This window comes from Pholcus phalangioides, unplaced genomic scaffold, assembly GCF_987345545.1.
Source record: "Pholcus phalangioides strain wild (caught in Gottingen) unplaced genomic scaffold, Ppha-v1.0 ptg000015l_1, whole genome shotgun sequence".
Lineage (NCBI taxonomy): Eukaryota > Metazoa > Arthropoda > Arachnida > Araneae > Pholcidae > Pholcus > Pholcus phalangioides.
In genome coordinates, this window is record NW_028301608.1 from 14470351 (window position 1) to 14488145 (window position 17795).

Here is a 17795-nt window from a genome sequence, read left to right on the forward strand (position 1 = left end):
GTTGACTGGCACGAAAATTCAGCTCACGACGTGGCTATGTTAGAGCATCCATACATCCATATCAAGTAAAATGTTCGCTAGCAGAGGTAGAAAAATGTCGAAAGAAATCTTCGCTGGTCGAAAAATTCGTAAGCAGAAGCGTTCGTTAGCCGAGGTATCACTACTCCACTTTGTGTGGGACTCTTTCTTGCAATATTACGTAGGCATAATACGCGGAATAATTATCATCACCGTGAAAGAGGAACTCGACAAAGAGGGCGTTGACATCTTTCATCCATTTCGCTCATCCACAAAACAATATGTTGACGCATATACATACACACACACACACAAAAACCGAGATAAGTGGTTTTAGCGGGAAATGCAATGAAACTTTTTATTCCTGCTGGATGTTCGTTTTCTTTTTCCCAAATAACTCTCACTGTTTTACGGATTCCATTGAATATGGGCTAAATATCGTAATAACCTTTCCAAGACGGCGGCGACTTATAAATTATTTCCCCCTACGCAAGAGGAGGAGAAGAAAAGTACTTTTGTATGGTATAAATTTGCAACATTTGGCAGTCTTTTATCCTGGATGAGGTTAGTTCTTTGCCCTTGTTGGATAGAAGAAAGAAGCGGTGAAAGTGTCATCCAGCGCAGTCGCGATGATAATGAGCTTTGATAAAAAGACCATAATGTGTTGATAAAGTGGTCCCGAGGGTGTTTTCAAGTCCGTGCACCACGTGTCCAAGAGCAGGTTAAGCCTCTGCGGGGGGGGAGGGGTCATATCTTTACGAGGGGGGGAAAGGAAAAGAAAAAAAAAAGATAATACACAATATATATTTTACAGGTTTTGCCTCCCGTTCTTTCCCTCCATAGAAAACGACTGTGTGTCGATGATGTCGAGCAAAAAGAGAGGAGAGTTGTGTGTCTCTCTTGTATTGGCGATCCGGGTCAGTAGGACAGCACAATGGCGCCGCCACACCTGTTGAAGACGCCCTGACCAATAACCCACATTGGCCATCAAAAGTTCGACTGCCTCCATTTCTGTCAGCTCGTCCCCTCTTTCCAGCCGCTGCTAAACTATGGTCAGCTGTCAACGCATGTTCGAGAAGAGTTCCGACTGTGGGTGATGATGACTGCGAATCGGCGGCCTCATCTGCACGAATGGATACTGTTGATAGTTCTCGTTGTTGTTTACGTGAATATTTGCTGCGTTTTTGGTGCCGTCGTTGTATCCACCACTGCCGCTACTACTCCAGTGTTGCGAGGGAACGATACTTCTTCAGTCGCGTATTATGCAGATGATAACGCGACCGAAACGACAGTTTATACGACTTTAGTACCGAGCGATGCGACTGTTGATTCGACGACGACCACGACTACTGCTGGAACAACGACAACAACCACCGATGATGATGAAGATGTGCAAACTTTGTTTACCACCGAAAGTACAACGGATGCTCGACGCCAAAGAGAATTTCGAACTACCAGTAAACCCAAAGGTAAGTGTTGTTGTGATATTGGCTGTGAGCCTTGTAAGTTTTTGCCTTGAAATGTTTGCTCATGTTTAGGGCCGTCTTAACAGCATCATGGGGCCCCCGGGGCAAAGGGTTTTTCTGAGGCCCTACTAGATAAATTCTAGAAAATTTTAACTAGATCTCATTTTCGTGAGGCCCTCGGGCCGTGCCCGGGTGGGCCCATGCGTTATAAACCAATATGCTATATAAACCAATTTCTGTTAATTTAAAAGGTTTTTGAAGGGTGGCAACTCAAAATTTCTCGGGAAGATCATTTTTGTGCTCCCCGAAAGCCTTTAAGTACGTAAACTTGCCATGCTGATAATTCCAGACCATGAATGTCCCTGAACATCACTTGCTTAGGGCTCTTGAGACCACCCTAGCTCAGGGTGTCTTAAGAACATCATGGGCCCCGGGCCAAGTGATTTTTCTGAGACCCTACCTGGCAAATTCTTGAAAAATTCAACTAATTCTCGTTTTTCTGAGGCCCCTCTTTTCTTGAGAGCCCCGGGTGGGCCCATGCGTTAAGACGGCACTGCCCTAGCTGTAGCCTCAGTGCTCCCTCAGACCCTTCTGCCAAACTGGAAATATGAGCTAATAAATGAACATACCAGGGAAACCATAGCACCATTATTATAGAGATGCCCAGGGTTGTAGCCAGAAATTTATTTTAGGGGGAGCCGACTTTCGGGACTCTATAAAAATCACCCATTTCTTAATATTTGAGGGAGCAGGAGGTCCAGCACCCCCCCCCCCCCACACCCTCTTTGTTACGTCCATGGAGATGTCTCCTATCCATCTGCGACTCCAGGGCCATGCGTTAAGACGATCCTTGCTGTACATGGATATGTATATGGATTGCTGGATATGGCAATTACCATCCTTTCAATATCCTAGGAACGCTCGAACATTATTTTCGAAGGTTGAGCACCCCTAAAATTAATTCAGAAACCGAAATCTACATAACACTTGAGCGGAGCACTCACAGGTTTGAAATACTTTCGATGACCCAGGGCCGTCTTAAGAGCATCATTCCTACCAGGCAAATTCTTGAAAACGTCAGATCTAATTTTTGTGAGGCTCCTTCTTCTCTTGAGGCCTCCGGGTGGGCCCCATGCCTTTAGACGGCACTGGCTATATATATGTATACACAGTATATGCCCCGACAGAACTTTGTTGTAGTCAATGACAGCATGATTAAAAGCACAGTTCAGTTCCAAATCATGCTCTTCCAAAAGAGATAAGGCTAAAACAGGGCTTAAACCCGTTTGAATGTTGATCGGCATAAACCTCTCAATTTTTTACCCTGTAAACTTACTGTAAAATCAGTATAGGTTACTTGTGTGCTAAGAGTCACAGCACTAGGAGCATCAGGGTATTAAGGCCCATGTTCATGTTGATTTATTGTACGTACATAATAGCTAAGTGAAAATGTTACAAAATCGGGGGTTTTTTTCCCTAAAAGGATTTGTGTAGAATCTGAAAGGAACAATTTAATCTGCCAAGAAATCTTATCTGTTTCGTTGCACGTATCGGTGTTTTCTATCACCAGTGAATAAACCTTTGCCCAGGGTCCATTTGTACGTCACATTCGGCTAAGGCGCCTAGACATACAGTCGACGATCGAGATAATGACCCCCTTCGTCCCATCGAAAACGGACGTTATGTTGGGAGGATCGTTATATCGGAAGTAAAACATATAATGATAGTCGTTCTATGAAAACATCTGGGACTTATCCTACCGGTCGTTGTAATGGAATGGTCACTATAACGTGGGGTCGTTATAACGAGCGTCGACTGTACCAAGTATTTAATGGGGGGGGGGGGGCTCTACATTCAGCTAGTAAAATGGACGCTTGCGTGGGCACCGGAACCTGGGGCTGAGGCCGTTTGAGTCCTTCCCCAATAAAATTGTGGGGGGGGGGGGGGCCTGAGCCCTCCCGAAGTTCGTGAATATGCAATGGAACGCATCGATCCTCCTCCGTAGGGCTTATACGCAACGAATAGGAATGATTTTAACCCCCTCAATGTTTTTTCATGACGACGCCTCTGGATCCTCGCATCTTTTTCGGGAAGGATCATGCCCCCTCCCCAAGGGTGGGGCTGAAATGTCAAGCTCCAGTCCCGTGGCCTGGGCTGATTCTTTTTTTGTTTTTTCACGCTATGAAATCATCGTAAAGGGGCTTGTGAAAGTATGGTCTGGGGAAGCCGCAAGAGATCCCAGCCTAGGGGCCCTGATGTGGGGACCATGGAAAGGATTCTTTTACTTAGATCAGAGGTCTTCAACCTTTTTCTAGTCGAGAGCACTGCCGTGTACCCATCATCAAGAGAAGATCACCCTCACGGCAATTTTTGCATATACGAATGCATGAACTCAATCCTCGTTTAATTGTAACGTTGATCAAGTGCTCGCTAGCACGAAATTACACACGAGCATCGTGCACTGTGGTGCTCGTGAGCCACGGGATGAAGATGCCTGACTTAGATCCTCGCTTGAAAAGATGCAAGGAAATCCAGGTTTTGTTTTTCCTAGTGTATTTTCCTTGTACGTTCATCCATGGGGGGGGGGGGTGAAGGCACAGATGCATGATTCATCGTGCACCAGCTGAAGTATTGTATTTTAAGAAATAGTGGAGATAAGTTATTCAAAAGGCCTTTTTGTGAGTAATTGGCGATAATCCAAAGCCTGAAAGACTTGATTGACGGAAGGTTTCGGGTGATTATTGTTCTGCCTACTCTGGGAGGGTAGTTCAGAAATCCTATTGTATGCTTCTAAGTAAGAGTGACGAAATAGTGAAGACCACGTGTTGAATTTGAATACAGTACAAGCAGGCAGGGCCTGTTTCTCGCATGGGAAAACAGGGCACACACACACCTGGGGCCCACAAAATTTTATAAGCCTCTAAAATATGCTTTCTTTTATATTTTGGCTCTTTCAGTAGAGTATTTGTATAACGTGGAATTCATTTTCAATATTTTGATAGTAATTATTAGATCCCAAAACACACACATATGCAACATTTACATATTGACTTTTTTTTAGCATATAAATGCGTAAAATCAAAATATTTTCAGAATAAGAGCATATTTTTCAAGGCTCGGTCACTTTTTTATATACAGTGAATCCCGCTTATAATGTTTAACAAAAAAAAAGGCTTGAAAAAAGTTGTAAGCCGGAAAATGCTTTAAACGGGAAATGTTAATGAGCTATAGTTGGGACCACGAAAATGAGTCCCAGTTCCAAGGGGGGAACGTTTTCCCGCTTAGTACAACTTATTTTCGTGGTCCAAACTCTAAGTAATTCTCATTAATATTTCCCGTTTAAAGGATTTTCCCGCTTCCAGCTTTTTTTTTCAGGACCTTTTTTTTTTTTGTTAAACGTTATAAGCGGGATCCACTGTATATATATATTTCCCAAATATTAGCCGTTTTACTGTAACGCTATTTCTAGAGATACCGAGGGAAGTGTTAAATTTTTTTAGAAATAGCTTCGGAATTCGTTTGCTATTGACAATTCCGTTTATTGAGCACAGTCACGACTAACTAGAAATTAAAAATACCTAAATACAAAATATACAGAAATTATTTCCAGTATATGCATATATCGACACATAGAGCAACAGGCCTACAACGGTTAAATTATTCAATCATCACACTTCACTCATAATTAGAAAAAAAAAACAGATAGCAGATGGCAGAACCACACATAATAAGCATTACACAAAAACAAACTTCACGTCAGGTTCACAACACGTGTACGCACATTCCGGCATGTACTAATCCGAAAAATTCACGTTTGACCAAGACCCGAACTTGCGCGGAACAGGCCTTGCATGAAGGATTGTTCTTTACAACAACAGTTTACGTTGTCAGGGCCGTCGTAACGATTTCGAAAGCTCCAGGCTCAAATTTTTTTTTAGGGGTTGGGGCCCCTGATTTTCCATATTCGGGAAAAAAAATTCAAGGCTCCCCTAAAAAAAATTTGAGCCTGGAGCTTTCGAAAAACATCAATGAATATTCAGAATGATTATTTTGTGGTAGATGCGTGTGAAATAAAGAAATCAATAATTTTGTCCCAAAACAATGGGAAAAACCAATATTCATATGATACTATTGAACAAAAAAATTGATAAGAATACAGAATTTGTGAGAATTCAGAATTGATGGAGGAAATTATTCTAGAACTGATAAAATAATTTAGACGTGATAAAAAAGAAAGAATTTCAGAATTATTAAAAATTAGAGAGTCGATTGAAAAATTGAAATAGTCAAATGGAGAATCAGAAATAATGAAAATTCGGAATTAGTGAATCAAGTTATTTCGGAATTATTTGAAATTCAGAAAGAAAGAAATATTATTTCAAAAGCAATTAAAGAAATGATACCAGAATTAATAAAAACTTAAAATTAAAGGAATTTTTTTAAAGAAATGTAAAATTCAGCAAGAAAAGGATAGTTTCAGAAATGAAAAATTTCAAAATTAATGAAAAAATCTAGTGTCATTCCATTGATTTTAGATTTTTATTGATTCGGAAATCCTTTCATTAAAATTCAGAAAAAAAAAGAATTTCAGAATCAATGAAAGAAAAAATTTTCAAGTAATCAGAGAAATGATTTCAGTATTAATGGAACCAAAAATTTTGAAATCGATGAAAGAAATTTTTTGGAAAAAAGTGCAATAAGTTTAATAATCAATAAAAATGTAAAATTTATGAAAGAATTTAATTTCATTAATTTTACTGATTCTGAAATACCGAAATTCAGAAGAAAACAAATAATTTTAGAAGAATTTATGATGGAAAAAAATTAAAAATTAATGAAAGAAAAAACTAAAAATTTTCCAGAGAAAATAATTTCAAATTAATGAAAGAAATAATTTCAGAATTGCTATAAATTTTCAGAATTAACCCATTGTATGTCAAAACTGTATTATTTCACTTTTAAAAAAAACCAAAAACATTAATATGATTCAAATGAAATACGGAAGTAAAACTCTTCAGGAAAATTTTTTTTTATCAAATTTAAATTACTAATTGATTATTATTTATTAAAAATTTTAAAATATTTTTAATGAGTTCGTAACGTTTGTAGCCCTTGTTGAAAATTTAGGTTCAACAAACTAAAATTTCCACTGCTTAAAATAGAAATAGAAACAAGCGTCCCAAAAAAAGGGACAATGTTAAATAATGGGTTAATGGAAATTCATAATTAAAGAAATAATTTCAGAATCACTGGAAATTCAATATTATCAAAAGTTCTCAATAATTTAGGGAGGGAGGGGGGGGGAGCTTCTTTATAATTCTTGGCTGAGAGCCCCCTCACCGATTTAAATCAGGTTGATTTTTAAAAAAAATCATTGATTTAAATCACAAAATTTAAATTTCATTTTCCCTTTATTCAACTTTAATGATATTGAGGTGAAAGTAACCTAGTATGGCGCATGCATGTTATTGAAATGCTGTAAAGTTGTTGATCAAAAGAAATACCGAAGGTCTAGTAAATATACAGACATGAACCAAATCCTTACATACAGTGCAGAAAGATGACTGCCCTATTTCTAGATTTCGTGCATGGAAGAAATTTCAGAACAATATGAGGAACTAAACTTAGTAGATATAACTGCAATAAGTACTTGCAATGCATTTGGGACCATTATGATGGGGCACTAGACTTCCCCTGATAAAAAAAACAGAAATTATAGTTTTGTATAAAGTCTCGTGAATTCTATACCCTAATTGCAGATTTTAAATAATAATAAATGTTGTACCAACTTAAATACCTATTGGACACGAAAAGGGGAAAAAGGTCTAGTGTTTAGGGTCGCAACTAGATACTTTGTCACCCGAGGCAAGCAACCATTTATTGCGCTCCCGTGTCATGTAGAAAGGGCACTTAAAGGGTGAATTTGTCGCTCCCTCTCTAGTCCAGTGCCCAGGAACCAGAACCGCCGGCTCCCCCCCCCCCCAGTTGCGACACTGCTACTGTTTGTCCATTTTTTTACCAAACTCATTAAATTTGTGAAACAAGAAAAATGTGTAAATCATCAAGCAACATCACGAAAGTCGGAAACGAGTCATAATAAATGCCCCAATTCATGCAAGAAATTCAAGCAATCTTGTCAATAGAATATGTTTTTCATTTAGTTGATGTTGAATTAACCTTTGGTTATACATGGAGTGAATCGAGAAATCTGCACCATACTGAGTTGCCAGCAGGCATGCACTTTACAAGAGGGAAGGGGGGGAGGCGTCACGAATAAATGCACTTTTCTCTACAAGAAAAATGCTTATCCACGAAGATAAAATTCGGGAACAACCACCTTTCATGTTAAAACAGATTTTTGTGTTCATGTTTCATGCTTGCAGTTCGTTTGCTTGTTGTTCGTTTGTAGTTTATTCATTGATGCTTCTCTTGATTATGAGAGAAAGTAGGTAGGTGATATATGAAAATTTGGATTCTTTAAATTTTAACGGCCAATGTTCGCAATTGAAAACATAGGTTTTCAGAAAAAAACATTTTTTCCTACATTGAAACATTTGATTTTTACCCCCTGAAGGTGAGAGATTGCAAACCTAATTTACAAAACAAAAATTTCATTCATTTCAGCACTTATGTCAAAAAAAATTTCAATTAATAAGCAGTCAGTTAATTTTAATAAAAAAAATGTGATTTAAATATAAAAAAAATCAGATTTTTCTTAGTTTAAAAAAAATCATGATTTTTTCATACCCTGCCCACTTGTTGAAACGCTATCATCCACTGGTCGTTATGCTCGAATTGCGCTATTTATTAGTCAGATACTCGTTCATTTATCAATCCTATAGATTAAGCCTCCACATTCCTAAGAGTAAGAAAATGACTGCGGGAAGGGGCGTACGGGGGCACCAAAGGGCATTTTTCTGTTACATAAAAAACTTTTCTCTTGGAATTTTTCCTCTTTTTCTTTCCTCTAAATATTGTGAAAGTAAAAATGGTGGCACGAATAACGGCATCCGAATGTATACATAGGTAGGCTCTGACAGAGAGAGAGAGAGAGAGAGAATAGGTCAGGACGTTGGCCCGGAAACACCACATACAGTAGATGACATAATGGAAACAACTCGCTGCTGAAACAAGGATGAGCAAAAAAGAAACAAAAAAAAAATTGCACGTGAAAAAATAGAGCAGGCATCCGCCGAGAGAGATCATCACTATCACGATCCTCTGACGATCCCCACCATTAATTTTTTTGCTTTTTGAATGTATCGTTAATTGGCTGCTTTCGTGATCGTGACTTTCTCGATAAATGATCGCATGTCAACATTTAATTGTCGTCTCCATGCAAGAAGATGGCTGCCATTTAATTTCGAATCGAGAACTCGATCTTGGTCGTAACTTGGATTCAGGGTAATAAATACCTACCTGTTGAATATTTATACTTGATAGGCAGGCATATATGCTACCTCGACCCGCCCCTAAAAGCAATAGGCATAGGTGGAAAGTACATACTTGATTTACACTAGGGGGTAACTGACCTACACGGTTGCCTTTTTTTTAATTTGCTCGTTATACCCGTTTTTGTGGGAATCCATTGACTTGATGACCATTGCCTAACTTCCGTAATAAACACTGTATTTAGGATCAACATACTTAATATGCCGGTCACGTATGTCGTGTTTGTTTTTATTTTCATATAGCTAATTATTTTCGAACTCTGACTATATACCACATGTTTAGTGTGACATAATTTATTTTAAACATGCTTATAGCATAGAGGTTTCCAACGTAAAAGCTCTCGCGGAATTCGATTTTTTGTGTTATCGGGGCTGGACAAATCTCCGAAAATTTGTCTGGTCGGGCATGTAACTTGATGAAATAGATGCCCGAATTAATATTTTACATGCCTGAAAAATATTTTACTTGAGTAAATATTTCGTAAAAATACTTTGCTATTATAAGTACTAAAACTACGTTAAGCTGGGACCCGTACTGTCTTTTTTTGAATAAGAGCAAAAACTATGTTATAATTCTTAAAATAAAATGGGTTTATGTGCCATGTTATTGTTGATTACGGAGTAAAAAAAATGATTTAGCATCGGTGTTATGTTGAATTGTCAAAATTCATCACAATATTACATTAACTTAATCTTAAAATAGTTTTAATTGTCGAGAAAAGAAAAGATTATTATATATTGAATGGATTTTTGCTTTATGGGATGTTGGATTTTTATTTGTACAGCGCAATCTTACATAATTAATCATATGATTATACCTATATTTAATTGTATATTTTAAGGTATCATATAATAATAATAATAATAATAGTGGAAAGCAAAATCTATATTCTATAGAAAGTTTAGTGATACAGCTGTACACAGTACTGCTGCCTTCGGGCCCCAGATCAGAAACACGGATCAAATTACAAAGGGTTGTAAGAGAGTGAAGGAGCTGGTCATCGAGCCATATAAGGTAATGCTTGTTTTTCAGAGGGGTTCCGTTCACAATCCCGAAAGACGAAATCCCGACAAGTCACAATCTCGACAGACGAAATCCCGACAGGTCAAAATCCCGACAGGGTCGAAATCCCGACAGGGTCGAAATCCCGACAAGTCAAAATCCCGACACGGTCAGAATCCCGACAGGTCAAAATCCCGACAAGTCGAAATCCCGACACGGTCAAAATCCCGACACTGTCGAATTTAAAAATCAAATTTCGCCGTATAAGCCGCACATCGCGATTTCTGTCGGGATTTAAATTTCTCGCGGCGAGGGGCGTTGGGGCGACGATGAGAATGATAAATTGCGATCAAATAAATTTTTCAAATTTTAATTTCGCCGTATAAGCCGCACTTCGCGATTTCTCTCGGGATTTGAATTTCTCGCGATGAAGGGCGTTGGGGTGACGATGAGAATGATAAATTGCTATCAAATAAATTTTCAAATTTCAATTTCGCCGTATAAGCCGCACTTCGCGATTTCTGTCGGGATTTGAATTTCTTGCGGCAAGGGGCGTTAAGGTGACGATGAGAATGATAAATTGCGATCAAATAAATTTTTCAAATTTTAATTTCGCCGTATAAGCCGCACTTCGCGATTTCTCTCGGGATTTGAATTTCTCGCGATGAAGGGCGTTGGGGTGACGATGAGAATGATAAATTGCTATCAAATAAATTTTCAAATTTCAATTTCGCCGTATAAGCCGCACTTCGCGATTTCTGTCGGGATTTGAATTTCTTGCGGCAAGGGGCGTTAAGGTGACGATGAGAATGATAAATTGCGATCAAATAAATTTTCAAATTTTAATTTCGCCGTATAAACCGCACTTCGTGATTCCAGAGGCCTGAGTTAGGTCCGACCGTTCATCGCATACAAGTTCCAAGGAAAAATTGATATTCTTTGCCTTTGTAGTCTAGTGGGCTCACCCAGAAAGCTCGAGAACGTGGGTTCGATTCCTAGCAAGAGCACAGCTGAATTTTTCCTTCCTAACTTCATCTCGCATCAGCCAACCGTTGAAACCTTTGTATGGATAGCGGAAAGTGATATCATCCTCGGAAAATACAGTGTGTGTGGCTCAAAACAAAAAAATCTAAATTTTTCTTTGATTTCCCGTCCTTTAACTTCCAATTAGAAAGTTGTTGCATTGTCTCTCCTGATGCCAACAGAAAAATTGCATGTTTCTCAGTGCAATATTCGCTAAGATATTTGACTTCGAAAACTGGAGAAAAGTTATGAAAAGACAGCAAAAACTAATCGACAACGCTCCTTCCCCAAATTTATGCTGTCCTTTCCATCTTTCCTTCGAATTTTGAATTCAAATATCTCAGCGAACATTGTACTTGTCAACTTAGATTTTTTTTGTTGGTCTCAGGAGATACGGTGCAGTCACTTTATAATTAGAAGTTTTAAAAATTTATATTTTTTCATTTTGTTACACACTGTGTTTTCACTCTCAAAACTGGTACAGGGTAATTTTTGAACGCCTTTTGAGCATTTTTTCAAACTGAAATCATCTCTACCACGGATGGTTGAGAAGACAATGGCCGTACTAACTCTTAAAGGACACCCTGTATGCAACTACACTACCACACAATTTGCATACTCTCTTCAAAGCCTTAAGACCAACTTAGAGATAGAATTTTAATAAATTTTTATGGGAGTCTCAACAGTATAAAATAAAACTACTGACAGAATTTTATGTTTATAGCTTCGTAGTGAGGAGGGGGGAATTGGGGATCCGGTCCCTTCGAAATGAGAGAAAATGATTGAAATAAGGTAAAACATGGCCAAATATATTATTTGACCACCTTGTCCTCCCCCCCCCCCCTCCGAATGGAATTTCTCGATACGGGCCTGACCTTCAGTGGTTGCGGCTCGGCGATGAATCAGTGAATTAAGCTGTCAAGACATGTAATTTTATACATATGAATAAAAATATTTCTCTACTATTACATTGCTTTCGAAAACCTTGAAAATTTTAAATTAAGATCTTCATGATACGGTCTAACTTTGTGCAAAATCATTTGACATTTTAAGTCTATTTGAAACTTGAGCGAGAAGGAATTTCGAAAAATTCTCAAAGAAAATAATAAGGAATAGCAGTATTTGTGGAGGATAGAAAAATCGATAAATGCCAGAAAAAGGCAACCCTGAATCCTTTGCTTTTCGCCAAGTTGGAAAAGTAAATGAATTTCCAAATTATTGATCTCCATTGATCATGGTATGCACCACAAACCACTTGCAGCGACAAACGGAAATCCCGACAGAAATCGCAAAGTGCGGCTTATACGGCGAAATTAAAATTTGGAAATTTTATTTGATCGCAATTCACCATTCTCATCGTCGCCCCAACGCCCCTCGCCGAGAGAAATTCAAATCCCGACAGAAATCACGAAGTGCGGCTTATACGACAAAATTAAAATTTGGAAATTTTATTTGATCGCAATTCACCATTCTCATCGTCACCCCAACGCCCCTTGCCGCAAGAAATTCAAATCCCGACAGAAATCGCGGAGTGCGGCTTATACGGCGAAATTGAATTTTTAAATTCGACCGTGTCGGGATTTTGACCGTGTCGGGAATTTGACCCTGTCGGGATTTCGACTTGTCGGGATTTTGACCTGTCGGGATTTCGACCCTGTCGGGATTCTGACCGTGTCGGGATTTTGACTTGTCGGGATTTCGACCCTGTCGGGATTTTGACCTGTCGGGATTTCGTCTGTCGGGATTGTGACCCACACCCGCAGATCCTGAAGGGAATTATTCGGCGTTTTAATTTAGAGTTGGCGGAGAAGGGGGAGAGAGAGGGGGGGGGAATGAGGTACAACAGAAAAAGGAGAAAATCTTAAGGGGACCGTCCTGACCTTCGGAGAATTTCTTCTCGCCAAGGACCCTTAATCACACCCTCCGAAGGTCAGGACGGTCCCCTTAAGATTTTCTCCTTTTTCTGTTGTACCTCAGTCCCCCCCCCCCCTCTCTCCCTTCTCCGCCAACTCTAAATTAAAACGCCGAATAATTCCCTTCAGGATCTGCACCTAGTACATTTTAATATAGTTTTGTATCGCCAAGGGGCTTTTTTAACACATCCTCTAGAAAAATTCTCTAAAAAAACTTGATATTTTTCTACGCTACTGGCGGGTGAGAGTCGTTTTTTCTCGCTTGTAATTGCAGTGTGAATCAACGATGTAAACTCTCGATACTTTTCATACTATGAGCGAGTTGTATGTTCGCTCGCTGATAATTCGAATTTGTAAATGTGCTAGTTTGATTGTATTTACGCTACCGGAAATGTAGGTTGTTCTCGTCTCCGTTCTTCGGTGTCACGCAAGAAAATAGTGTAATGTGAAATAACGGTAAACCGTAAACAGTGCGGAGTGAAATTAACGTACAAGGTAATCGGCGACCACATGACAGCTTTCCGAGGGTTCGTCCACGGGTCCTCTTGTTTGATGGCACGGACCATCGTAATGTAACTATTCATGAAAATCAGACCGGAGCCGAGGTCTTCTTCAAAAAGGGGGGCGAACTTGTGTATTCAGAAGTGCATTCACGTTCAGCTGCCTTCATCCTACATTAACTCCAAATTCGTCCATCGACTGTTCACTGTCTTCTGACATTAAAACCTTCATATTCACCTCTTCGAGATTCAGCTGTCGTCCGCATCAGTAGACACAATTCGTCTCCTTCTGCGGGTCGTCATATTCGAACCTACAATCCTGATTTCTCGCCGGTTAACGACGGACTGTTGGACTGAACGATAATATGTAACTCTTCAATTTCAATCATTGCAACGATTTTTTTTTGTTTTGGAAAATTTGACCTTCATTCGGCAGCTATTTGCATTTTGTCTGTATAACCTTTTTAATTGTTAAAAGGTAAAATTTGACTCTGATTTACTTGTTCACGGAAGTGTTGTGTTGTTTTCTTTCATCTTATGGATTGCTTAACCCCTTGTCTTGGTCCTATAATATTTATTCGAACCTTTAATTTAGAATCAAAGATGAAATAAATTAAAAAGGAAAAGGATCAAGACATCGGTCCTAAAAAAATATTAACCGATATTTATATGGCGTATAAAACTTACACCGCTTTGCAGCACAGAAACAAATAGTATATGGTACCATAGCATATTTTGTTCGTTCTCATGCTGCATAACGGTTTGAAACCAAAAACTAACTTTACTTATAACAGATAGTTTACTTTCTATTTTATAGGTGGCAGAAGGGATCATAAATTTTTTTGATATTTTTGTGTGGAAGAAGAAATTCCCATAAGAGAGTATTTGCGTTTTTGGCCAGATTAAGGTCTTTTTCCCTTTTTCCGTGAAAAACCAAACTATTTTACTGGAAATGAGGGTGAAAATGAGGGTGATGGGAAAAATGTTTTCCCATTTTTTCCAAAAAAAAGCCCAGTTGCAGTATATAATTCTATTTTGAGCTCAGCTAAAGTACATGATTTAGCCAGCTGCAGTACAAAATTCCAACATGAGCAAAAACATGAAAGTGAAAGGACGGTTAGTTTTTAGCAATTGACCATGTACGTTTAATTTTTCCTGGAACATGTTAAATGTGTGCTTGTCATGTGATGTTTGCCTGTGTTACATGACACAGTACTGATTGGATATTGAGAGCGATTTTGTGTTACTGGGGGTGGGAATCGAAATTTTTGGTGAACTCACCCACGTACAATGATGGTCACTCGTGGGAAGTTCACCTTATGTTTTTCTTTCAACATTAAACAAAAAATAATTGGAAGAAAAAAAAAAGCAGTGCAATGTCAATGCCTTTCTTCGAGACCTTCTTCCGAGAAGTATCTACAAAGATCTCCCCCTTCATGCTGTTCATGGCCGGAACTTTCAAGCGGCTTTGCTCTCAGACGAGGTCGGAAGCAAGAAAGGTGACAACAGGACATTTATAAGTTGCAAAAACTTCAATTACTCGACGTTTTCACGGAAAATGATAATTTTTTTACATTGAATCGATGTAATTATTGTGAATTACAAAAATGTGTTGCTGTAATAGTTTTTCTTTGCAATTTGTCACTTCAAGAGCCCTAAACTTTGATGATTGACTGATTGTTGACAAAGATACGGTATCAAGCTGCAACCAGTTGCTTGGTCATTTAGGTGCTGCTCCCTTTCAATGTTGAGGAAGATGTTAAAGTGTGAAATTTGTGCCCCCCCCCCCGGTCCGGCGCTCGGGTCACCAGAACTCCTAAGTTCCTCCCTAGTTGCGGCCCTGCCTAGAATAGTTTAGAAAAAACACACCTTCAAAGCACCAAGCAGGCAACCAGCAGCAATGTCTACAGCTTGCCCCGATGTCTTTGACAAAGGTTGGCTTTGAGAGCCGCGACGCATGATTTGAGAAACACTGATATACAGTATTTCGGTTCTATACTTTTAGATAACTTTTAAGGAGTTGGACACGATGTATTATCTGCTTTGCTTAAATGCGGGAAAAAAAGTGAAAAGTTACGTTTTTTCTTTTACGTCTTCAGGAGAATAATATAAAAATACTCAACATTTAAGCAACGGTCATGTAATGCTAATTACAGTTATTTAAAAGTTATTTATAACATGATTTTGAAAAATTTAATGTTGTGGGTAATTCTTTCAAGAATTATTATACAACAAACAAAATGCAATTGAAACCATTGAATTTTTGTGATAGTTTGTTTGAGGTCTATGGGGGGGGGGGGTTATTTTTAAAGAAGTCTCAATTGCATGATTTTCACCCTTATACAACGTTCTAAGCTGACCCCTTGAACGTCGTGTGAACGAGGTTTCATTTGTGGTAACGAATCTGTAGAACGGGAGAAATAAAACTTCAGGCAAGTTAGAAAATAAAGCTTTTCCTTTTTTTTTCTGTCTCCGAATCCGACAATATGAAGATCAATTGGCGATCCCAAGGAAGAGAGGCAGGCTGGTGGGGGCACAGAAGGCAAAAGAACAATTTAATACTTCCGAATCTTTGAAGTAAGGCCCTCATATAAAATCTGCATGTAGGTTTTGAGAGTTTTGGCAATACCGATTCCCAGGAAGTCTTCGTGGTTGTTGTTGTCTGAAGGACTTGTGTGCCAGAATAGGAAGAAAGAAAAGACCCAAAACGAATATTGCCTCCTTCTGGTCGATTATCTCAATATGTTCTCTGAATTTTTTTAGAGTACACGCGTTCTCAATAATTAACGAGAAAATTTTTGAAGCTACCAGGGTTCCGAGATTTTTTGGGTTCCATCTCTTTTGATTCCGCGGAACCCCCAAAAAAAAGGTCTCCCGGAATCCTGGTTTCGTGGAAAACCTTGCTCTAGTTGCGGCCTTGATCGTGTTCATCCTTTCTTATTATCTATTAATGTGCCATTATAATGTAATTCAATGTGCCCCATTATATTGTAATTATTAGAGCCCGGATGTTTAGTCACTAAAAACGGTGAAAATAGACAGGCAAAAGGCTCTAAAAATGTATAAAATAAGCATTAAAAAAGGCATTTGCTCACAATTTTTTTTTGAGGGAATTTTTTTTATCGTTTAAGGTATACTAGAGCTGCTGATTCAGAATCTGGAATTGATTGTGTCTGTCTCTAGTTTTTGAGATAAAGTGAGAATCAAATTTTAATGGTGACACATAAGTGGCATACAAATCACATTGTTGGGAGTATGCATTATCCCAAAAACTAGAGCCAATTCGGCAAAATCAATGCTAGATTCGAAATCAGAGCCTCAAAATGACTCCAAAATCACTGAAATATCTTTTCCAATGATCTACTGCATTTATTTTTAACACAAAGTTTTAATGTGTGTCTTATGCCCGTATAATGACCGTTAAAATTTAATTTCCACTTTATCTTAAAAACTAGAGCCAATCGGACAGAACCAATACCAGATTCGGAATCAGTGCCCCAAAATCAGGGCCGCAACTAGATGCTTGGTCAACCGGGGCCAGCGCGCATGTTGCTGCTCCCCTGGAATGTTGAAGGAGATGTATGAAATTTGCGTCCCCTCGGGTCCAGCGCCCGGGGCACAAGACCCCCCCCCCCCAGTTGCGGCCCTGCCCAAAATCATCCTAAAATCAATGAAATATCTTTGAGAACAGAATTGAGCAATATAATCAATGGGAAAAGGGAAAAATAACTTTTCTTTCCATTTTATATTTTGAATTCGCTGGTAGATGTCCCAGTTGACGCGACCAGCAAAAATTCTTTGTTGCAGAGCATGTGTGGTTTCGCTAGTTTGTTAAAATGTTTTGTTTATAATATTTATTTTTTGGTTTTACTTTGAAATTTCCAGTCCGAATATCCAGTCCAGTCTTACTATAGTTTGAATCACAAGAAAGGTAGTTATATACAGGGTGTGCAAAAAATTCGTAGAAACTTTAAAAATGAATAAAAACCGGAAAAATAACCGAAATAAAAAACAGTTTGCAGGGTTATCATCGCTAGGTCACGGGAATTTTTTTAAGACAGGAAAAACAAACAGCCGATAGGTAGCACTGGTACAAGCGACTTCGGTGGAAATATGCAAATGATAGGGTTATAAGGACTTGCGCTCCTAATCCACAATCAGTTCACGGTTGTAAACCGTGTGTGTGGACCTGCTGCACTCTGCCGTTGCTGGATTTGCGACTCGCCTGCAATGTGTTATCCCCTGTGGTGGCGGTCATGTGGAACACATACTGCTGTAATAAACGATATGGAGGCATTATTTTCGTTATTTGCGTATCTTTCCTTTGACTTGTGTACGTCAACGCCACCTATCGGCTGTTTTGAGTTTTTTTTTCTTCTGTTTTAAAAAAATTTCCGTGACCTAGCGATGCTAACCCTGCA

At 38.8% G+C, this 17795-nt stretch overlaps 1 protein-coding gene across 1 annotated transcript in view; it reads left to right on the forward strand.

Moving 5' to 3' along the window:
* The first annotated feature begins 851 nt into the window (after positions 1 to 851).
* LOC149075501 (serine protease 30-like) overlaps positions 852 to 17795 on the forward strand; it is a 39299-nt gene continuing 22355 nt past the window's right edge. The window contains exon 1 of the mRNA XM_089242865.1: positions 852 to 1487. Coding sequence (XP_089098991.1) covers positions 1115 to 1487 — 373 coding nt within the window. The 5' untranslated portion in view covers positions 852 to 1114. The remainder of the gene's footprint in view (positions 1488 to 17795) is intronic.